Source organism: Delphinus delphis, chromosome 1 (assembly GCF_949987515.2).
Source record: "Delphinus delphis chromosome 1, mDelDel1.2, whole genome shotgun sequence".
NCBI lineage: Eukaryota > Metazoa > Chordata > Mammalia > Artiodactyla > Delphinidae > Delphinus > Delphinus delphis.
The window spans coordinates 14459217-14476702 of NC_082683.1; the positions used below are offsets into that span (position 1 = coordinate 14459217).

General features: G+C 41.2%; 1 protein-coding gene across 2 annotated transcripts in view; it reads right to left on the reverse strand.

Moving 5' to 3' along the window:
* UBR4 (ubiquitin protein ligase E3 component n-recognin 4) overlaps positions 1-17486 on the reverse strand; it is a 126741-nt gene that overhangs the window by 52291 nt on the left and 56964 nt on the right. The window contains exons 52-62 of one of the 2 annotated variants that reach the window (XM_060015371.1): positions 16594-16768; positions 15576-15716; positions 14271-14392; positions 13495-13606; positions 11467-11597; positions 11168-11345; positions 10600-10704; positions 8927-9058; positions 8044-8218; positions 1363-1459; positions 368-475 (exon numbers count right to left, since the gene is read on the reverse strand). In XM_060015371.1, the coding sequence (XP_059871354.1) occupies positions 368-475; positions 1363-1459; positions 8044-8218; positions 8927-9058; positions 10600-10704; positions 11168-11345; positions 11467-11597; positions 13495-13606; positions 14271-14392; positions 15576-15716; positions 16594-16768 (1476 nt within the window). Of the gene's footprint in view, positions 1-367; positions 476-1362; positions 1460-8043; positions 8219-8926; positions 9065-10599; positions 10705-11167; positions 11346-11466; positions 11598-13494; positions 13607-14270; positions 14393-15575; positions 15717-16593; positions 16769-17486 lie in introns of both variants that reach the window. The other variant, XM_060015365.1, reaches the window with a different exon arrangement.

A 17486-nucleotide genomic window follows, 5' to 3' on the forward strand; every position in this document is an offset into this window, starting at 1 on the left:
ACTTGGACTCAGAGACAAAACAAGCTCCAATGTACCTGTGGTCTATATGTGGATGATCTAGAGTCTGATACACCTAGGAAGCCATGTTAAGATACAAACAACCAGTTCGTTGTTTTCACCCTGTGGAGCTACAAAAGGTCTATGAGGGCAGGGACTTGGTCTTGTTCCTCATTTATAGCCAGAGCCAAAAGTATGCCAGGGCCAAAGCAGGCACTAAAAACGTTTCTGATGAATCAACACAATTGGAGCCCGCAGTGGAGGGTCACCCCTTGAAACTAGGTGAAGTTCCTCTAAGAGAGGAATGAAAAACTGAAAACTGATCTCAGCCAATCCCTGCCTCTCACACAGTATGACTCTCAAATTTCACCTTCTTATCCATGCCCAGTTCAGCAATAAGCTGGGAGAGCAGGTTGTCCAGGGCCCCCTTGTCTTTCTCATCTTCTCCATCCAGATCTGTAGTAAGCATCAGAATGACCTGGACGTCAACAGAGAGATAAAACATGAAAGCCAATTCCCTAAAGAACAACAATTCTAAACACAAGGTGTTTCAGAAGAAATCCCAGTCTTCCTGACTGCCCTGTCAATCATAACAATAATCCATGAAAAGGTTCTCTAAGTCCTAAGGTAACCAAAGTTGAAGTGTCCAGAGTCAGAAGAGTCAAATTATGGCATATGCTACCCTTGGTATCACAGAAAATGTTCTGCAAAACTAATTGACTAGCCTACACTATACTATATCCAACCAAAGTGGCTTAAGAAATGGCACTGTGGTATTCTAATTAAAGAACAATTTTGCCTAAGACGAAGGCAGCTAGTGGGAGAACAGCTATCAGACGACACTCTACTACTAATATTAATAAAGAGTTACTAGGGCCTTCCTGGTGGTGCAGTGGTTGAGAGTCCGCCTGCCAATGCAGGGGACATAGGTTCGTGCCCCGGTCCGGGAAGATCCCACGTGCCGCGGAGCTGCTGGGCCCGTGAGCCATGGCCGCTGAGCCTGCGCGTCCGGAGCCTGTGCTCCGCAACAGGAGAGGCCACAACAGTGAGAGGCCCGCGTACCGCAAAAAAAAAAAAAAAAAAAAAAAAAAAGAGTTACTAGACACTAAGAATCTCTGGAGCAGACTTGTTCCTGGCTCTGTCAATAACTAGCTGGATGGCTGTAGAAAATTTTTAATTTCATTCTCTGATCCTCGGCCTTCTCATCTATAAAATGAAGGGCTATAACTTGCAATTCAAAATCACATCCATTATTCTATGAGCTAATACCAAACCAAGTCTTACAGAGCCTCAGAAGGAGAGCTGTGAGCATGCTTAAGGATGGTCCAACTCTGATGTGACAGACGCAAGTGAACTGAGGGATACCTGCATGTATGGAATGGCCCGGACACCTCCAACACTTCGTAACTGGGGCAAAGTTTGCAGTAGTCTCTCCAACAGCATCAGACGGACCATGTGCAGCCTAAAAGACCAGGGAAAATACATGAAACATGAGCTAATACACAAACACTAACCAGCTGAATACGGTTCTTTCCTCCTGCCACTGACGTAAATAAGGAAGCTACTTCTTAGGAACAATCCTAGCATTAAAAAAAAAAAAAAAAAAAAAAAACTGTTAAGACATGCCTTTGGTGTACCAGCAACATAGAAGGAAAAATCTCACTCTGTTAAAGTGGAGCAAAACTATTCCAAGATACAACTGATGGTACTGAAAACTTACTACAGGAAAGTTAAAATATTTCTCAAGCAACCAGGTCCTAGCTGTTCTCACTATTCAAACCAAACCTTCAACAGTAAGCTTTATGGCTTTTCTCAACACATGGCCCTATTCTGCCTCCAGGCATTATTTTCTGGAATTCTCCTGTCTACAAATTTTACATCATCCAATTGTATAGTGACCTAGCCCTTTTTTCTTGCTTCCCAAGTCCTTAGGAAGGCCAGTCACTGCTTTGCCCTCTCACAGCTTAGTCATCATTTTTGCTAGTATAAAATTCAATCTCAGCATCAATACTAGAACCGTGAGTTCTCCCATATATGCAGTTGGCCACTACCTAGCCTTCTTCATCTGCAGATATACAGCTGGGCTTCTGTAGTATAACAAATGTGTGTTTCTGTATCGCTAGTGAATATGCTGATTCAAGAGGACCAATATGAAAATTAATTAGGGTCTTGTCAACAAGTGGGCTGGCAGTCTCACCTAACACAATCTTACACAGATTAACAGTGCATTTGCTAAATCAATTCATGGATTCACTCTCAAAATTAATAAACCATTTTGCTTCATTTTACTTTACGTGTGTAAGAAACCACATGCCTTCATATTTTTTAAGTGTGATTTTCATGCATTCCATATCCTAGCAGGTATCCAGAATATTTTCAGTATAATAAAAGTCTGAATGAAAATAGAGTCTTGAATAATAAATGACAATTGTTCTAAAAAGAACTTGAAGGAATGAGCTAAACAACCTTCAGAATACAGTAATACACAAAAGCCCAGGCATGCATCTTCAATAATTAGACCAGCTGTGTGAGGACTACAAATGAATAAAATTGCTCAGGAACAGATAAGGTACAAGTGATGAAAGGTGAGATGACAGCAGCAGCTTAATACTTTTAGGATAAAACATAACAAGTTCTGAGATGGATTAAAATCCTCAGATTTGGAGAACGTGCATGTGAATATATACAGAAAGGAAAGAGCCAACATAATGAGTAGAGTCTGGATCTGGACCAAGATCATGCCAGATTACTGACTTTTCAAACTCTTAAGACACTAGTACTCTTGCCACTTAACAAAAAAAGTAAACAGTGTACCAAAGCTACAATTCCCTCCTCGTGACAAAGTAAAACCAATTCAGTTATTCTATTATTTAAAACAATAAGTTACTTAACAATTCTTTAACGAACTTATTCCTGAAAAATACAGTTAACTTAAAACAACTTTAGAGAATTTCATTAGCAATATGGCTAGGTTACCTAAATTGACCCTCCAGCTAAAAACAAATGAAAATTCTAAAAGATATAACAACATTTTCGAAATAATGAGTCTCAAGAAATTTCAAAGGATCGAAATCACATAGTATGTTCCCCAACCACAGTAAATTAAACTGTCAATCAATAATAGAAAAATAATTAGAAAATCCCCAAATGTTTGGAAATTTGGCAACATATTTCTAAATAGCCCATGGGCCAAAGACTAAATTACAAAAGAATTTAGAAAACATTTTGAGCTGAACAGCAATGAAAATACAACGTATAAAAATATGTGAGCTCCAGCCAAAGCAATGTTAAAGGGAATTTTAGAGAGAAATATATAGCTTCAAATATGTATTGAAAAAGAAAGGTTTAAAATCAATGATTTAACCTTCCATCTTACAACGCTAAAAAAAACCCCAGAAAATTATCCCCCCCCCCGCCAAAAATTAAGATACTAAAACAAAAAAGTTAGTAAGAAGAGAAAGTAAATAATCAAGAGTGGAAATGAAACAGAAAGTAGGCATACAACAGAGAAAATCAAAGCCAAATGTTGGTTCTTTGTAAATAAAGTTGATAACTTCTAGCAAGACTGACTTTTTTGGGGAAAAATATTTGTTACCCATACTAGAAATGAAAAAAGGTATACCACTACAAATCCTAAAGACATTAAAAGGATGATAAGGTATATTATGAACAACTCTATGCCAGTAAAATGAATGAATTCCTTGAAAAGCACAACATACCAAAATTGACACGTGAAGAAACAGTAATAATTCTGTGTCATTTAAAGAATGAATCTATAGTTGAAAGTCTTCCCTTAGAGACCCAGGTGACTTCACAGCTAAATTTTTCCAAGAATTCAGACGAAATAAAACCAATATTACACAAACTCTTGTAGAGAACAGAGAAATGGGAAACATGTCCTCACTTACTTTATGAGGCCAGAATAACATGAACACCGATACCTGACAAAAACACTTCAAAGAAGAAAAATTACAGGCCTAAATAAAATATCAGCAAATCAAACCCAGTGATGCAAAGGGTAAGACATCACGATCAGGTGTCCCCAGAAGGTTGGTTTGATAATGGAAAATATCAATTACTGTAATTTACAACCTTAAACAGAATAAAGGAGAAAAACATATAATCAACTAAGCGCCACAAAAGCAACTGGAAAGCTTCAGAAACCAATCCAAGATAAAATATCTCCCAGCAAACTACTAACAGAACTTAATTTGATAAAGAATATCCTAGGAGGGCTTCCCTGGTGGTGCAGTGGTTGAGAGTCCGCCTGCCGATGCAGGGGACATGGGTTCGTGCCCCGGTCTGGGAAGATCCCACATGCCGCGGAGCGGCTGGGCCCGTGAGCCATGGCCGCTGAGCCTGCGCGTCCGGAGCCTGTGCTCCGCAACGGGAGAGGTCACAACAGTGAGAGGCCCGCGTACCACACACACACACAAAAAATAAAATTAAATAAATAAATAAATAAAAAGAATATCCTAGAAAACCTTCTAGTTAACATCACACTTCATGATAAAATAGGAAACCTTTCCTCCTGTGTCTGGGAATGAGGTAAGGATTTCCACCATCACTACTTCTCTCCTACCCAATACAATAAGACAAGAGAAAACAGTTAAAAAGTGTAAAGATTGAAGGGAAGAAAGTTGAATGTCATTATTTACAAGAGACAAGATTGTTCATGCAGAACCTGTGGTAAGAATTAATCTAATTACCAAACCCATAATTAGGATTAATCTAATTATCAAAACCGATAATTAGAATTTAAGTGAATTTAGAAAGATCACAGAATACAAGGTCAAAATAAAAGCAATAATGAGCTCACCAGCAATCAAGAAATTATTAGGCCAGGAAATGAGTGAAGACAGAAATCCAGAGGGGTTAGCAGAGCCCTGAGACTGATTTCAGGGCATCCGAAAACTTGAGGCTATGATGCTCTAAAGGCAACTTGTACATCAGGGTGCTAGGACCTTACAAGGCGTCTGGACTAGGAAAAGACGCCTAGAATCTGCCCCAAGTGAGGAGGGTCTTCTAAGAGAATCTCATAAAAAAAACACAGAAGGCTACACCCTGAGTTTAAAAGTAAACAAATATACCACTTCCCCCCGTACCACTTTTTCCCCATCCAGGAGTCTGCAAAAAAAATTAGCTGACTCAAATCCTGACGCTGAGACAAAAGGAGGAAAAAAAGAATCAGCTGCTGAAATATAGTCTAATCTATGTATCTTTTTCCTTTTGGTTAACACTTTTTGTGTCCTATTTAAGAAATCTTTGCCCACCCTAAGTTATGAAGATATTTTGTCTTCTAAAATCAGTACGGTGTTACCTTTTGTGTTTAAATCCATAGCAACTGATTTTTGTGTATGATCAGGTCAAGACTCATTTTATTCCATATTAATTTCCAACCAACCTATTGCCATTGATTGAAAAGACCATCTTTCTTCCACTGTACAGAAGTCTCATCCGTGTCATGAATCAGGTGACTATGTATGTGTGAATCTGTTTCTGAACCCTAGTCTGTTTCGTTAATCTATTTTGTCTATCCTTGCACCAGTATCCCACTGTCTTACTGAGCACAGCTTTATAAGCTACAGTTGTGTGGTCCTCTAATTTTGTGGGTTTTCTTCTATATTGCCTTAGCTAATCCTAGTCCCTTGCTCTTCCAAATAAATGTCAGGATCAGCTTGTCAGTTTTGACACATATATAAAGCCAGCTAAGATTTGTGACTGGGATTATACTGAACCTGTATCACTGTTAAGACAATTGTTATCTTTATAATAATGAGTCTTTCAATCCATAACATGGTATATCCCTTCATCTATTTAGATCTTCTTTCATTCCTCTCAATTAGCTTTTATAGTTTTCAGTGTAGAAGTGTTATATATCTTCCAAACCTATAACTATGTATTTGATGTTTTCTGATGTCACTCAAATAAATCTTAGGAAACTATAAATAACTAAGCAGAGGAATTTAAAAAAGAAAGAAAAGAGATATTAAGATACATGAAGAGAATATGATGGTCTAACATCTACTGAAGTCCCAGAAAGAGAAATAACAGAAAATGAGGCAGAAGCAATGCCCAATGAGATTAATGAATGAGATATTTGAATGAGATTAATGAATGAGAAGTTTCTAGAATTAATAAAAGACACTAACCCAAACATTCAAGCAGAACAAATGTAAAGAAATCCATCCTAAACCTATCCTAGTAAAACTACAAATAACAGTGACAAGATAAAGACCTTAAAAGCAGCAGTAAAGACATTGTTTTCAAAGAAGCAATAATTGTAACAGCAGGTGACATCTCATTGGCAATAACAATGGATACCATTTTCAATTCTGGGAGGATAAAACCATCAACACAAAATTGTATACCCATCAAAAATACATCCACAAAATGTAAGTTAAATAAAGACATTTCCAGACTAACAAAACCTGAGATTTTGAAACCAGGGGACCTCCCCTAAAGGAAAATCTAAATGACATACTTCAGGAAGGAAATGATCCTAGATGGAAGGTCTGAGATGCACAAAGAAAACATGGGCATAGAAAGTGGTAAACATGTGAGCAAATCTGAACAGACACTGACTACGTAAATTATATAAAAGAGCAATAATATCTTGAAAGCTTTAAAAAGACTTTTCTGAAAACACAAATATAATTGCTTAAATTGATAAGAATGAGCAAAGTATTCTAAGGTACTCATTCAGAAAGAAGATATAGCTCTTAGTTAACTTTAGTTTTGGTTAAGTATGCATGTTGAAGTGATTAGTATAACTACTAAAAGACTGGAAACAGAGTGAACGACCTCCAAACTTGCAAAGTTGGGGCAGGGGGGAATGAGAAAAGAGCAAATCAACCCACAAGAGGGCTACAAAGAAAAAGAAACACAGAAACAAGCAGAACAAATAAGAAGCACAAAATAAATTCAACTATATCAGTAATTAACATTAGTTATAAACGAACTTAACTATTCCAATTAAAAAGCAAAGATAGACTGGATTAAAAATATTTTGAAAAATAAACTTCAAGGAACCAAAAATCACAAAGATCACATTATCTGAACACATGGAATTAACCTAGAAATCACATGAAGAGGAAAAAAAAAGATTAAGTAGAAAATGCCTTTTAGGTTAAGCAGTTAAGAAACAAATCCCATCAAAATATCATCAGTTAACTGAGCCAGAGGTCATCTTCCCCAAAGGGATGCTGCAAGAGTTTAAGTGGAAAGACACAGGGAATAGAGGAAACACTCACTGATGCTCTCCCCAAATGTCTCCGATCCCTGACTGTTCAGTTACCTCTTTTTCTGATAGAAATCATTCAGTTCAAAATACTGATTTCTGCACTAATGCAATAACTATGGGCCTCACCAAATTTAACAAACATTGTATCACGAGTATATTCTTAGGTTTCTTTCCTTCCTCCTCTTCTATTTCTCTAGTCACCTCTTGGTTTAACATTAACATTCCTCCACCAATCCAGTACCAAACACCACCAGAATTTCTTCAGGGGCCTGGATTAGGACTTTATGGATTACTTTCAGTATGCCAAATGCCCCACCACTGGTATTTCTAGTCATAAACTTGTATTTGCTGTTTGATCTCTCTATTACCTAATAAACATGCTGAACAAGCAGTTATTTCTAGTATTTACTTAATCACTATCACTTTTGAGTCCAGAACAGTGTCACTTATAAAGAGAATGCTACAAAATGAGTGTATGGTTAATGATGAAACAAGAAAGATTTGACTGAGGAGGATACGTGTTTTTACGACAATCCCTTTACTAAGGGATATAGGGGGGCCCTACGCGAAGAACCACTTTCTATTCTCTCTGCAGTTGATTTGATGAAATTCTAATTAGGACCAGAAGACAGACCTAGAACACTTCTTAAGGTTTTTACACTGTTTCACGAGTCTATTACCTTTACATTTCAAAAGAAATAAACTGTTATCACCACTCCACCTCCTGCAACTGATCCATCATCCTATTCCTGAAACATTCTCCCCTAGGAAAGCCTCTTGAGTGCAAGTGGCCAGCTCCTGACCTGTTGCTAGCGTGGACATCTCCTTCCCCTTCCCCTTCTCCTTCTCCCTCGGAGCCATCTCCTTCCTGATGTCCGGTGGTGGTGCTGATGGCGCCAGTGCTTGAACTGACACTTCCTGGTCCAGCCGGATGCCCCTCTGCTGTGGCATCACCATAAGCACTGCTCCGGCCAGATACTAGAGGGAAATGGTTTAAAAAGTGCAAATCAACTCCCAAAGCACAGTGGAATCCAGTGCATTCTGAAGTCAGCAATTACCTGACTGGTAGCTTTAGAAAATTTTTTTCTTCTGTGTGAAGGTCAATAAGGATTGAATTCACGATTTCGGTCCCACAGGACTAAATGACTAAATGACTCTTCTGGGTACCCAAAGAACAGAAGATCCACCCACAAGAACAATTAATCTCAACTGTGGATAAATTTCCATCTCATACTCCAGAAGAAACATATACTGATTTGGGAATCTCAAAATTATCAGCTACTCTATATCTCTTCCACAAAAAATTTTCATATCCAATTATTAAGCAGAGACTGATTTTTGAGATCAAACCAAAATGGCTTGTCATGCTTCCTCATTCTAGAATCCCAACCCCCACCAGTTAGTACAGATGGCCTGCTATATTAATATACCAGATCATTAACAATGGGACTGCCCAAAATCTCTTCCCCAACAGAAGCAGCAAAAACCACCGTAGGACTGATTTCAAAGTCATACCATAATTGTTTTCAATTAATCATGATTTGGGATTATGTATGTCATTTCTGTCTTCCACTAACAGATAATTAAACTTCCCCTTGCTGAAACCAATCCTAGGGCCCAGGCAGGGATTTCTATTTTGTCCCCACCCTCTCTGCCCAAGGATATCAGGACCTCCAGCCACATTACCACTGTGCTCGCCAGCCACTGAGTCCACTGCACTTCCCCCGCTCTCCGAGCCCACACTACCACCGTGGTCAGCAGGGGAGGTCCGAAGGGTGGAACCATCAGTTGCTGCTGTGCTGCCCTCGTCGTCTGAGGCTGGAGCTGAGAGAGTAACGAGAGCTGTTACAGGTAAAAACCCCTCTTCGGGGCAAAAGCATCAAACTACATAGTGCAGAAGACACAATGCAGTTTATACATCCTGTTGTCAAAGAAAAAAGGGAAGGATTTGCTTTGCTGGTTAATCACTAACAGGAACAAACACTATACATGGTGCATTGCAAACAGTACTTAGACAGAAGTGAAAACCCAGTTCACTGGGCATTTCCTTCGCTGTTACATCACAGTGCAAGTAAAACAGTGCAGAGATTCAAGAAGAATCTGTGACGTGGACACTCAGTTTTCTAGCTAACATGCTTCACGGTCACCATAGTCTAGGTGTTACTGACACCTGCTGAGATTGGAAAATAGCCATTACCATTCAAAAGCATAGATTCTGAATTTTCATGAGATTTGTTTTGCCATCAATTTATGCTTATGCTAGGAAATCACTTATCATGAGCTCTCAAATCAACCCTGTCTGTTTTTTTAATCAGATGGTCCAGAGGGGAGCTCATTCGGAAATTTCAAACTTCCTAATCATCCTCATCAGATGCTAATAACGAAGCAAGGAAATTCCCCAGAGACAGCCACAGCATCCAGGATCAGGGCTGAGCTGAGACAGGAGGAAAATGCTGGATGAGATACACGGGGGAGAAGAGCCAAGACAGCCACAGAGCACGGTAGGAACATAACTGGCACAGCACAACAGTGACCCCCAAGCCTGAAATGACAGCAACTGAAGAGACCTAAGGAAAGCAACAAGCCATGACAGCAGGCGAGAGGGGACAGCCAGTTTCTCCCTTTCTTCTCTGTCCAAGATAAAACGCCCAAAACAAAAAAACAAAGGAAAAAAAAAAGAAACAAATAGAGGGACACATCTGTCTGAAAACTCTCAATCAACCCTTAAATTACTCAGGGGCTGATTTTCCAGTAGATTGTTCAGATGTTCCATCCTCCTCTATTTGGTCCAACTCTCCGCTCAGGACATATTTTTTTTTTATCAGATTAGGAAAAGTGATTGAAAGTACACACAAAATGAGGTCTGAAGATTTCCTATGCATTTGAATTGTCCATAAAGACCCTACCCACCAAGCTCAGATCCCACGCTGACCTGAAGTGTAACTCAGCTTCTTGTAGGTTCACTTTTATTTGCAGATGAAGAGAAAAAAGTTAAAAGGTTTGAGCTCCATTTCTTGTCTCCCTTTTGAAACTGTCTAAAATGTTAGAACTCTGGTGAAGAACCCTGAAAGCTGTGATTTAAGCTCTAAAGCCGATCAACCTGCAAGCTGTTCTCTTGGCCTTTCCTTGGGGAATTAGCTGAAGCCAGGCAGCATGCAAAGTGTAGGGAAGCAGAGCCATGAATGCCTTTGCCAAGCTGCATCACTATGCCTTCCACACCCGCATTTCTAAAGCAAAGGCACAAGCAGGAAGTCCAGGATGGCCTGTCAAAGCAGCTGCCCATTACACTCTCACAGCGTTGGAAACGAGGCCTGAGGGTCCTGGGGCCCTGAGCCGCGCTCCTTGCTGTGGACAGTTACCTGATGCTGTGGTGTCAGAGAGGGTTCCTGCGTCCAGAGAGGAAGAGCTGGGTGCCTGGCCGGACAGCCCCAGGCTCTGCAGGCCCAGGGCACTGCTGCTGCTGCCTGGGAAACAAGTGGAGAGTGAGCACAGCATCCCCTCCAGACCCCATCCACAGCGCCGCTTGGCCACCTGCTGCCCTCAGGAGTCTAAACTCACCAGCGTGTGACCCCCTTTGGCCTAGAGGAAGTTACTCAACAGCCATTGCTGTCCACCCACCAAATTTAGTTACAGAGATGGTGGAAGCCTTCCTTCAGCTCAGGCAGGACACAGGCTGGAGGAATCTAACAGATTTGGGAGGAAACAATCCAAAAGACCAAACTAACAGAAACTATGAGATTGGCTCCCAGACTAAAAATCCCACTGTGATCCCTCTCACTCTCCACCTGTATCTCTGAACAGCTCTCACCCAGATCAACCTCTCCCCAAATCTGGGGACGAGCTAAGTCAGCTGGATATCAGTAACTGCCAAACCCTCTTTCCTGTGCAAGGCCAACGGGCCACTGTGTTCCTGGCATTGCCTTCTACCTTGCTGGTCCTGCTGCAGGCTCAGGGCAATGGCTAGTTCAACCATGGTCTCGTCATCTGCATCAGGCGGGATGTCCAGCATGGGGGGGAAGCCCTCTGCGCCTGCCAGCAGGGCCTCCAGGGGAGAGGGGTTGCCATTGTTGACATTTTCAGCTGTCTCCAGGACCATCGACTCAGACTGCAGAGAGAAAGCTCTGTCAGTGTCCCGTGGTAAACGGCAGCTTGTGGAAGTCCACTGAATAAGAGCTAGAAGAGAGTTCTGAGGCGCCTCCTCCCCTCTCCTGCTGCCAGAGACTCACCACCATCTCAAAATCTCCATGGTCCACCTCACTCTGTTCCTGGCTTTCCTGACGGATGTGACCACCATTCGGGATCCCTGACGACTGCATTTTCTCATCTGCGTCATCATCGTCATCATCATCCTTGTCTCCTGAGTCAAAGAAACCCCAGTCACCTGAAGGTGCTTGCTCTTTCCTCCCTCGGCGTGTGGTAAGATAAGCTATTACATAGCAAACAAAAACCAAGACAAGCAAGCTACCAGCTAGTGCCCTGTGCTTTAGAGATAAATTCCAGGGAGCCGTGCCTGGCCTTGTTCTCCTGCTTCCTGGACCTAGCAGGATCTGAGAAGGTGGGGCTGGCAGTGACAGCCTGCTCCACTTAGGAGAAGTCTTTTCCAGCTGATGAAGGAAAACAAAAACAAAAACGCTTGGATTCCATAAAGCAGAAAAATCTAAGACCAGCAGGTCCCATGAACTTGTGCCAACCCTCAAGAGACCTGGACAAGACAGGGAAAATAATACAATTGAGATGTTTCTCTATTATCTGTCATGGCACCTTGGAGTGTTATCTTACTTTTTTTCCCCCAAAACAACTGGGTCAGTGAGATTTTCACACTACATAATCATTAAGAGAAGAACCAATTGTGATGTGAAACCATCGAATAAAAGCTGGTTCTTTCAGCACAGCACTACAGGTCCTACCCGGACCAGCTTCTCTATGAAGGGGAAAAGCCTTCTAAAAAGGGAGAAGCCCAGGTTAGACTCCTAATTATCAGAAAAGGATGGAGACCTTGCCTTCCACTCAATGGGCTGAAAAAGTATGTGGACATGACCTTAACTGGAAACATAAGCTATCCGGACTCTAGCTTCTCCACAGAGAAAAGATGCACAAACTGTTGCCTGACTCATCAAAAGCTTAAGATGAATGATACTCAAGGAAGGTTGTCTGAAGGTCGTGAAGCTGCATGCGCTCCTCTAAACCTGCACCAGACCACACAGTAGCCACAGCCACTAGTTACAATGTGGCTAGTCCACATGGAGATGTGATGTTAGCGTATATAGCATGCACTAGATTTTTTTTATTATTGGAGTACAATTGCTTTACAATGTTGTTAGTCTCTGCTGTACAATGAAGTGCATCGGCTGTATGTATACCTACATCCCCTCCTTCCTGGACCTCCCTCCCACCCACCGCCCCGCACTAGATTTTTAAGACAGTGCAAAAAAAATTTTTAAGAATGGAAAATATTTTACTAATAATTTTTTATATTAATTATGTGTTGAAATAATATTTTTGATATATTGGAATTATCAGTAAGTTAATTTCAAATATTTCTTTTTACTCTTTATCACGTGACTAAACTAAAATTTTAAACTATGTATGTGACTTTCATTGGAAGTTTAATTTCTGAGCTAAACCAAGTAACCAGAGTTACACAATATACTACTGCTAAGATTTAGACAATTGGTAGAACTGCTTTTCCTAAAATGTTAAATGCTATGTCCTTGACTTGCATCCAAGTGTATCAAGAGGGAAATCTCTTGTGAAATTTACTGTCAATCTTATTGTAGGTAAGTCCCCTGAAGATACTACCCATTAGGCAACAAAATGGACCCTTAATGTAAGAGCTTTCATGCGGGGAAATTTTTCATTTCCTGAAAAATGGTGGGTTTTTTCTTTAGTCACTGTGATTTTTGAACTGTTCTCATTTTATTTTCACTTTGGCTTTTGGGAAGCTTTCAGCCAAAAATAAGATCTTCACTTAACAACCACGTAGGACTTTGTGATGTAGGTTTTATGTTCTTGGCTTGATTTTACTACTGTACCTTTATTTTCCTCTGGCCTTGATGTTCCTTCTTTTTATTCTACTTACTATGCGTTTTTTATACACCACCTTCAATTCTTCATGGAACAAGGCGGCGTAAAACAATGGATACATAACCAGAAGTCTCCAGGGCCTTGGTCAACATGAGCAGCACGTCCTAGTGCTTTATTTCCCTTCTCCCCCCGCCACACTTGCACAAGCATAAACCCAGACCTCACATTACCCATTGGAGTGTTGCTTCGAGGGGAGGAGGGCAACGTCACATGTCTCCGCTTGTTCCTCGGCCTTAGGACTCGAATTAGAGCTTGTTTACAAGAGAAGCTCACAGCAGGATCCTGAGGTTGAAAGGAAACCATCATTCTTAGGTTTTAATATTATTCATGAAACTGCCTATAAACACTTTCCTTTCTTGGACAATCACATGCATGTGGAAGATCTGCCTGCTCTCACCTGCAACCTGCTGAATCAGTTCAGCAGTTAAGCCCATTTCCCTGACCTAGCATAGAGAAGCCCCATATGCTACATTCTTGTATCTTAGTTCCTGGTAATAGACTGGCAGGTCATTTGGCCCTGAAGTCCCTTTGGCTGTCTACAAATTGATTTTGGCTTTTCATCAGATGATCAGGCTCACTTAGCTCTGTTATAAAATCAGTACTTCCAACACTAGCTTCTATGCCAGAGTCACTGGAAATAGATCTTGATGATGTTCCTTCAGGTACTCATTTAATTAATACTTACTTAGCATTAACTATGAAGCAACCATCAGCATATTCCCCGGGGACTCAGCACTGAATAAAACAAACCAAGTCCATTCCCTTTTCAAACCTTTCTTTCCATGGAATGAGTAAGATGTTAAAGGTTTTACTGATATGTAAAATTCTTAATTCCCATTACACTCTCCTTTAAGTCTGTTTTATTTCATTAATTAGCAAACTTATAAAAAAAATTTTTTCCAGACATTCCCAGATAAGGAATATCTGGGGTTGTAATGATACGTACAGGACACAGTAGCATCTGCATGTATATCTTGGATGCTGTATTAATACAGTCCAGCTCACAGGTACAGTAGCCATGGATAATGTCTACCAGAGCATTAACGGTAGCTTCAATATGAGTTAGGCCTAAAGGGGAGAAATAGATGGTGAAAAAACTTCTAACTACTTGACAGTCAAAGACAAAAGTACAAATTCTTATGCCCACGTAAAGGTCAAGCTAACAAGAAAATGACAAGCACACACAGCAAAACAACACACACACGTAGAATGTAGACTGTAGGCATCGTTTGTGATTTGTTTTATTAATAGTCTCCTAAATCTCCCAAACTGTCTCCAAAAGCCTTTCCAAATATCCTGCACCACAGAAATAAATAGGCGTCTACTCTCTATGGATATCAAGAGACAGGACAGAGAAATGTGAAGAGCTGAGCAGAGTCTGAATGTTCCCTACTATCTCCAAACCTTAGGTGATAAAGATGACCCTAACAGGCCTTTTGGGTTTACTGCCCAAGCAATGTCCAAACACAAATGAGTAATAGGGGTCCTTCTACTTTTCTAGATTGCTATTCAGAACCTTATTACTCTTCCACCTAAAAACCTTACTGTGAAAAGTTAGATACCAAAGGCAGCAGTAGCTTAGAAATAAAATAATTCTCTAGTATGATGTTTTTTGGGTTTTGTTTTAAATAAATAAATTCACTTATTTGTTTGTTTATGGCTGCACTGGGTCCTTGTTGCTGCGTGCGGGCTTTCTCTAGTTGCGGCGAGTGGGCTTCTCATTGCGGTGGCTTCTCTTCTTGCGAAGCATGCTCTCTAGGTGCGCGGGCTTCAGTAGTTGAGGCACACGGGCTCAGTAGTTGTGGCTCATGGGCTCTAGAGCACAGGCTCAGTAGTTGTGGCGCACGGGCTTAGTTGCTCCGTAGCATGTGGGATCTTCCCGGACCAGGGATCAAACCCATGCCCCCTGCACTAGCAGGCGGATTCTTAACTACTGCGCCACCAGGGTAGTCCCCTCAAAGACTTTTTTAAAAACAATTATAAACACCACTAAGAACACACGCACGCACACACTTCTTTATGTGAAGTATTCAATCCGACATGAGAGATACAAGAAAGTCCTACTTCTCTGCTACACTGCTAAATTCCTCTATCAGGAACATTGATCTCACAGGCTTCTGTTTCCTAAATATTCACTAAATATCCACTCTGGAAGAGACAGATGATGAAGGCTAAAGGTGAAGAGTTCAATCTGTTCCAAGAAAAAACTTACATCAGGCTTCACTATCAAGTATCCCTTTTAACATGATACCTGGCAGGCAGGCAGGTGCCAAGAAGGCATTCTTGGGTTTGGATGCATGGAGTTTCCAGAAGTGGTTCACCAGCTGGGTGATGAAACTACAGCAGTCTCCCTCCAACTGTTTCTGAGGTTCTCTCCCCTCATCCGCTCCTTCTAAGCAGGAGAAAAAAAAATTATTAACGATGGTAAATCTAAGATGGAATTTAATTTGTTTTAAGGTTAACTCAGGTCAAGGAAGCTTGCCTGGGGAGGGAGTTTCAAGTGGGGCCCCAGTCAATATGCCAACTATCCCTAGACTCCAGCAGGCACATCTAGGAAAAAAACAGTCTGGGAAAGGAATATCACAGAAAACATTGTATGTTAGAATTAAGTAGAAGGGGAGCATTCAGGAGCTTACAGCAGATTCAGATATCTCAGGTGCAACTGTTCAACTTCTAAAAGCTAGGGGAACATCTGCAATTTTCTAGAATGATTCGTGAATTATAGTATTAGAGGAGGAACAGGATGATGACAGCATATGGAAATATGTAAATAACAGAACTGTAAAGGCATCAATAAGCTCTATTTGATGAAAGCAAAGCAGGTTTGGTACCCAGCCAATGTGAGGAGAGAGGAGGAAATAGAATCAAGCACTGAGAAAGGCTACAGATATTAATAAAATACTGGCACGAAATACAGCACGAAAGCAAAAGACATGATCCTATTACTTTCAAGCAACCAGGGCACAAGCTTAACTTTACCCTGAAGATCTTAAAGAAGTAGTAAATTCGGAGACAGATTATATCTGACGTCCAGAGCACTAAATAAACTCAAGAGCAATCCAAGGAGTAAGTACTGGAAACAGTATTTACTTAGAACGATACAATTTTAATGTCAAAAGCCCTTCAAGATATAAAGACAAGAGAGTAAAATCTCTGTCTCAGAGCATGATGTCAGTCAGAAGCCAGTGAGAACAAGAAGAAGATGAGAGAGTAAAGAAGGTGGTGTAGCAAGCAGATTTCAGGACCACGGCCATACAGGCCAAGTTCACCTGTTTCCATCTGGGGCAGCTTTGACTCCGTAAAGTGGACAAGGTTATTAGGGCGCATGATGGCAATGGAGCGAGCTGTGATCACCAGCCTCTGGAAGACCTCAGGGTCCAAATCCTTGCCTTCTTTGCTGGATGTGTTGAGACACTGCACAGCTTTGCTCAGCAAGGCCTGATCCTACAACAAAAAAATCACAGAGGATGAACCAAAAGCAAGGAAGGCCTGGGCGCTAAAGCACAGAGGAGAGGGGAACCGACAGACCATCAGGCTGGCTACCTCCTCTCAAGAGAACAGGTTAGTTACCACTGACTACCTGGAACAAACCTTCAAAGCAGCCCAACACAGTTCAACTTCTTCATATAATAAAACACTAAAGACGCTTAAAAAAAAAAAAAATCAAAAGCCATGAAATCAGTACCGAAGTATGATAGGAAAACTAGAAATACCAGCCAATTCTCCAGAGCTACATACAACATCCCGGATCTCCTCCCTATGGAAGTCATTTCTTCACAGGTTCATACCAAAGCTATGTTTCCAAAACCGCCTTTCCTTGACAGGTTCAGCAGGTTAGCTCGCACTTCTCAGCTCTCTGGGTCGGAGGCACCAAGGCATCTGGGCTGGCGGCTTCCTCCTCACGGATCTGAACTGTCAACAGTCTCTCCCATTTTTAGAAACTGGCCTAACTTACTGCCTTCAGTCGCTACTTACTTTTATAGGTGAGACCCTCTCTCCCCAGATTTCCCCCTCAGTCTCTCCAACAACCACTTACCAAATTCATCACAAGCAAGTACACCTCACTGAGGGCTGTGGCACAGCTGCAGGAGTGGAAACACCAGGAGCCCTGACCTCCTGAGTGACTTCCCGCCCCACTCTTCCAGTGAGCAGCCACCCCTCC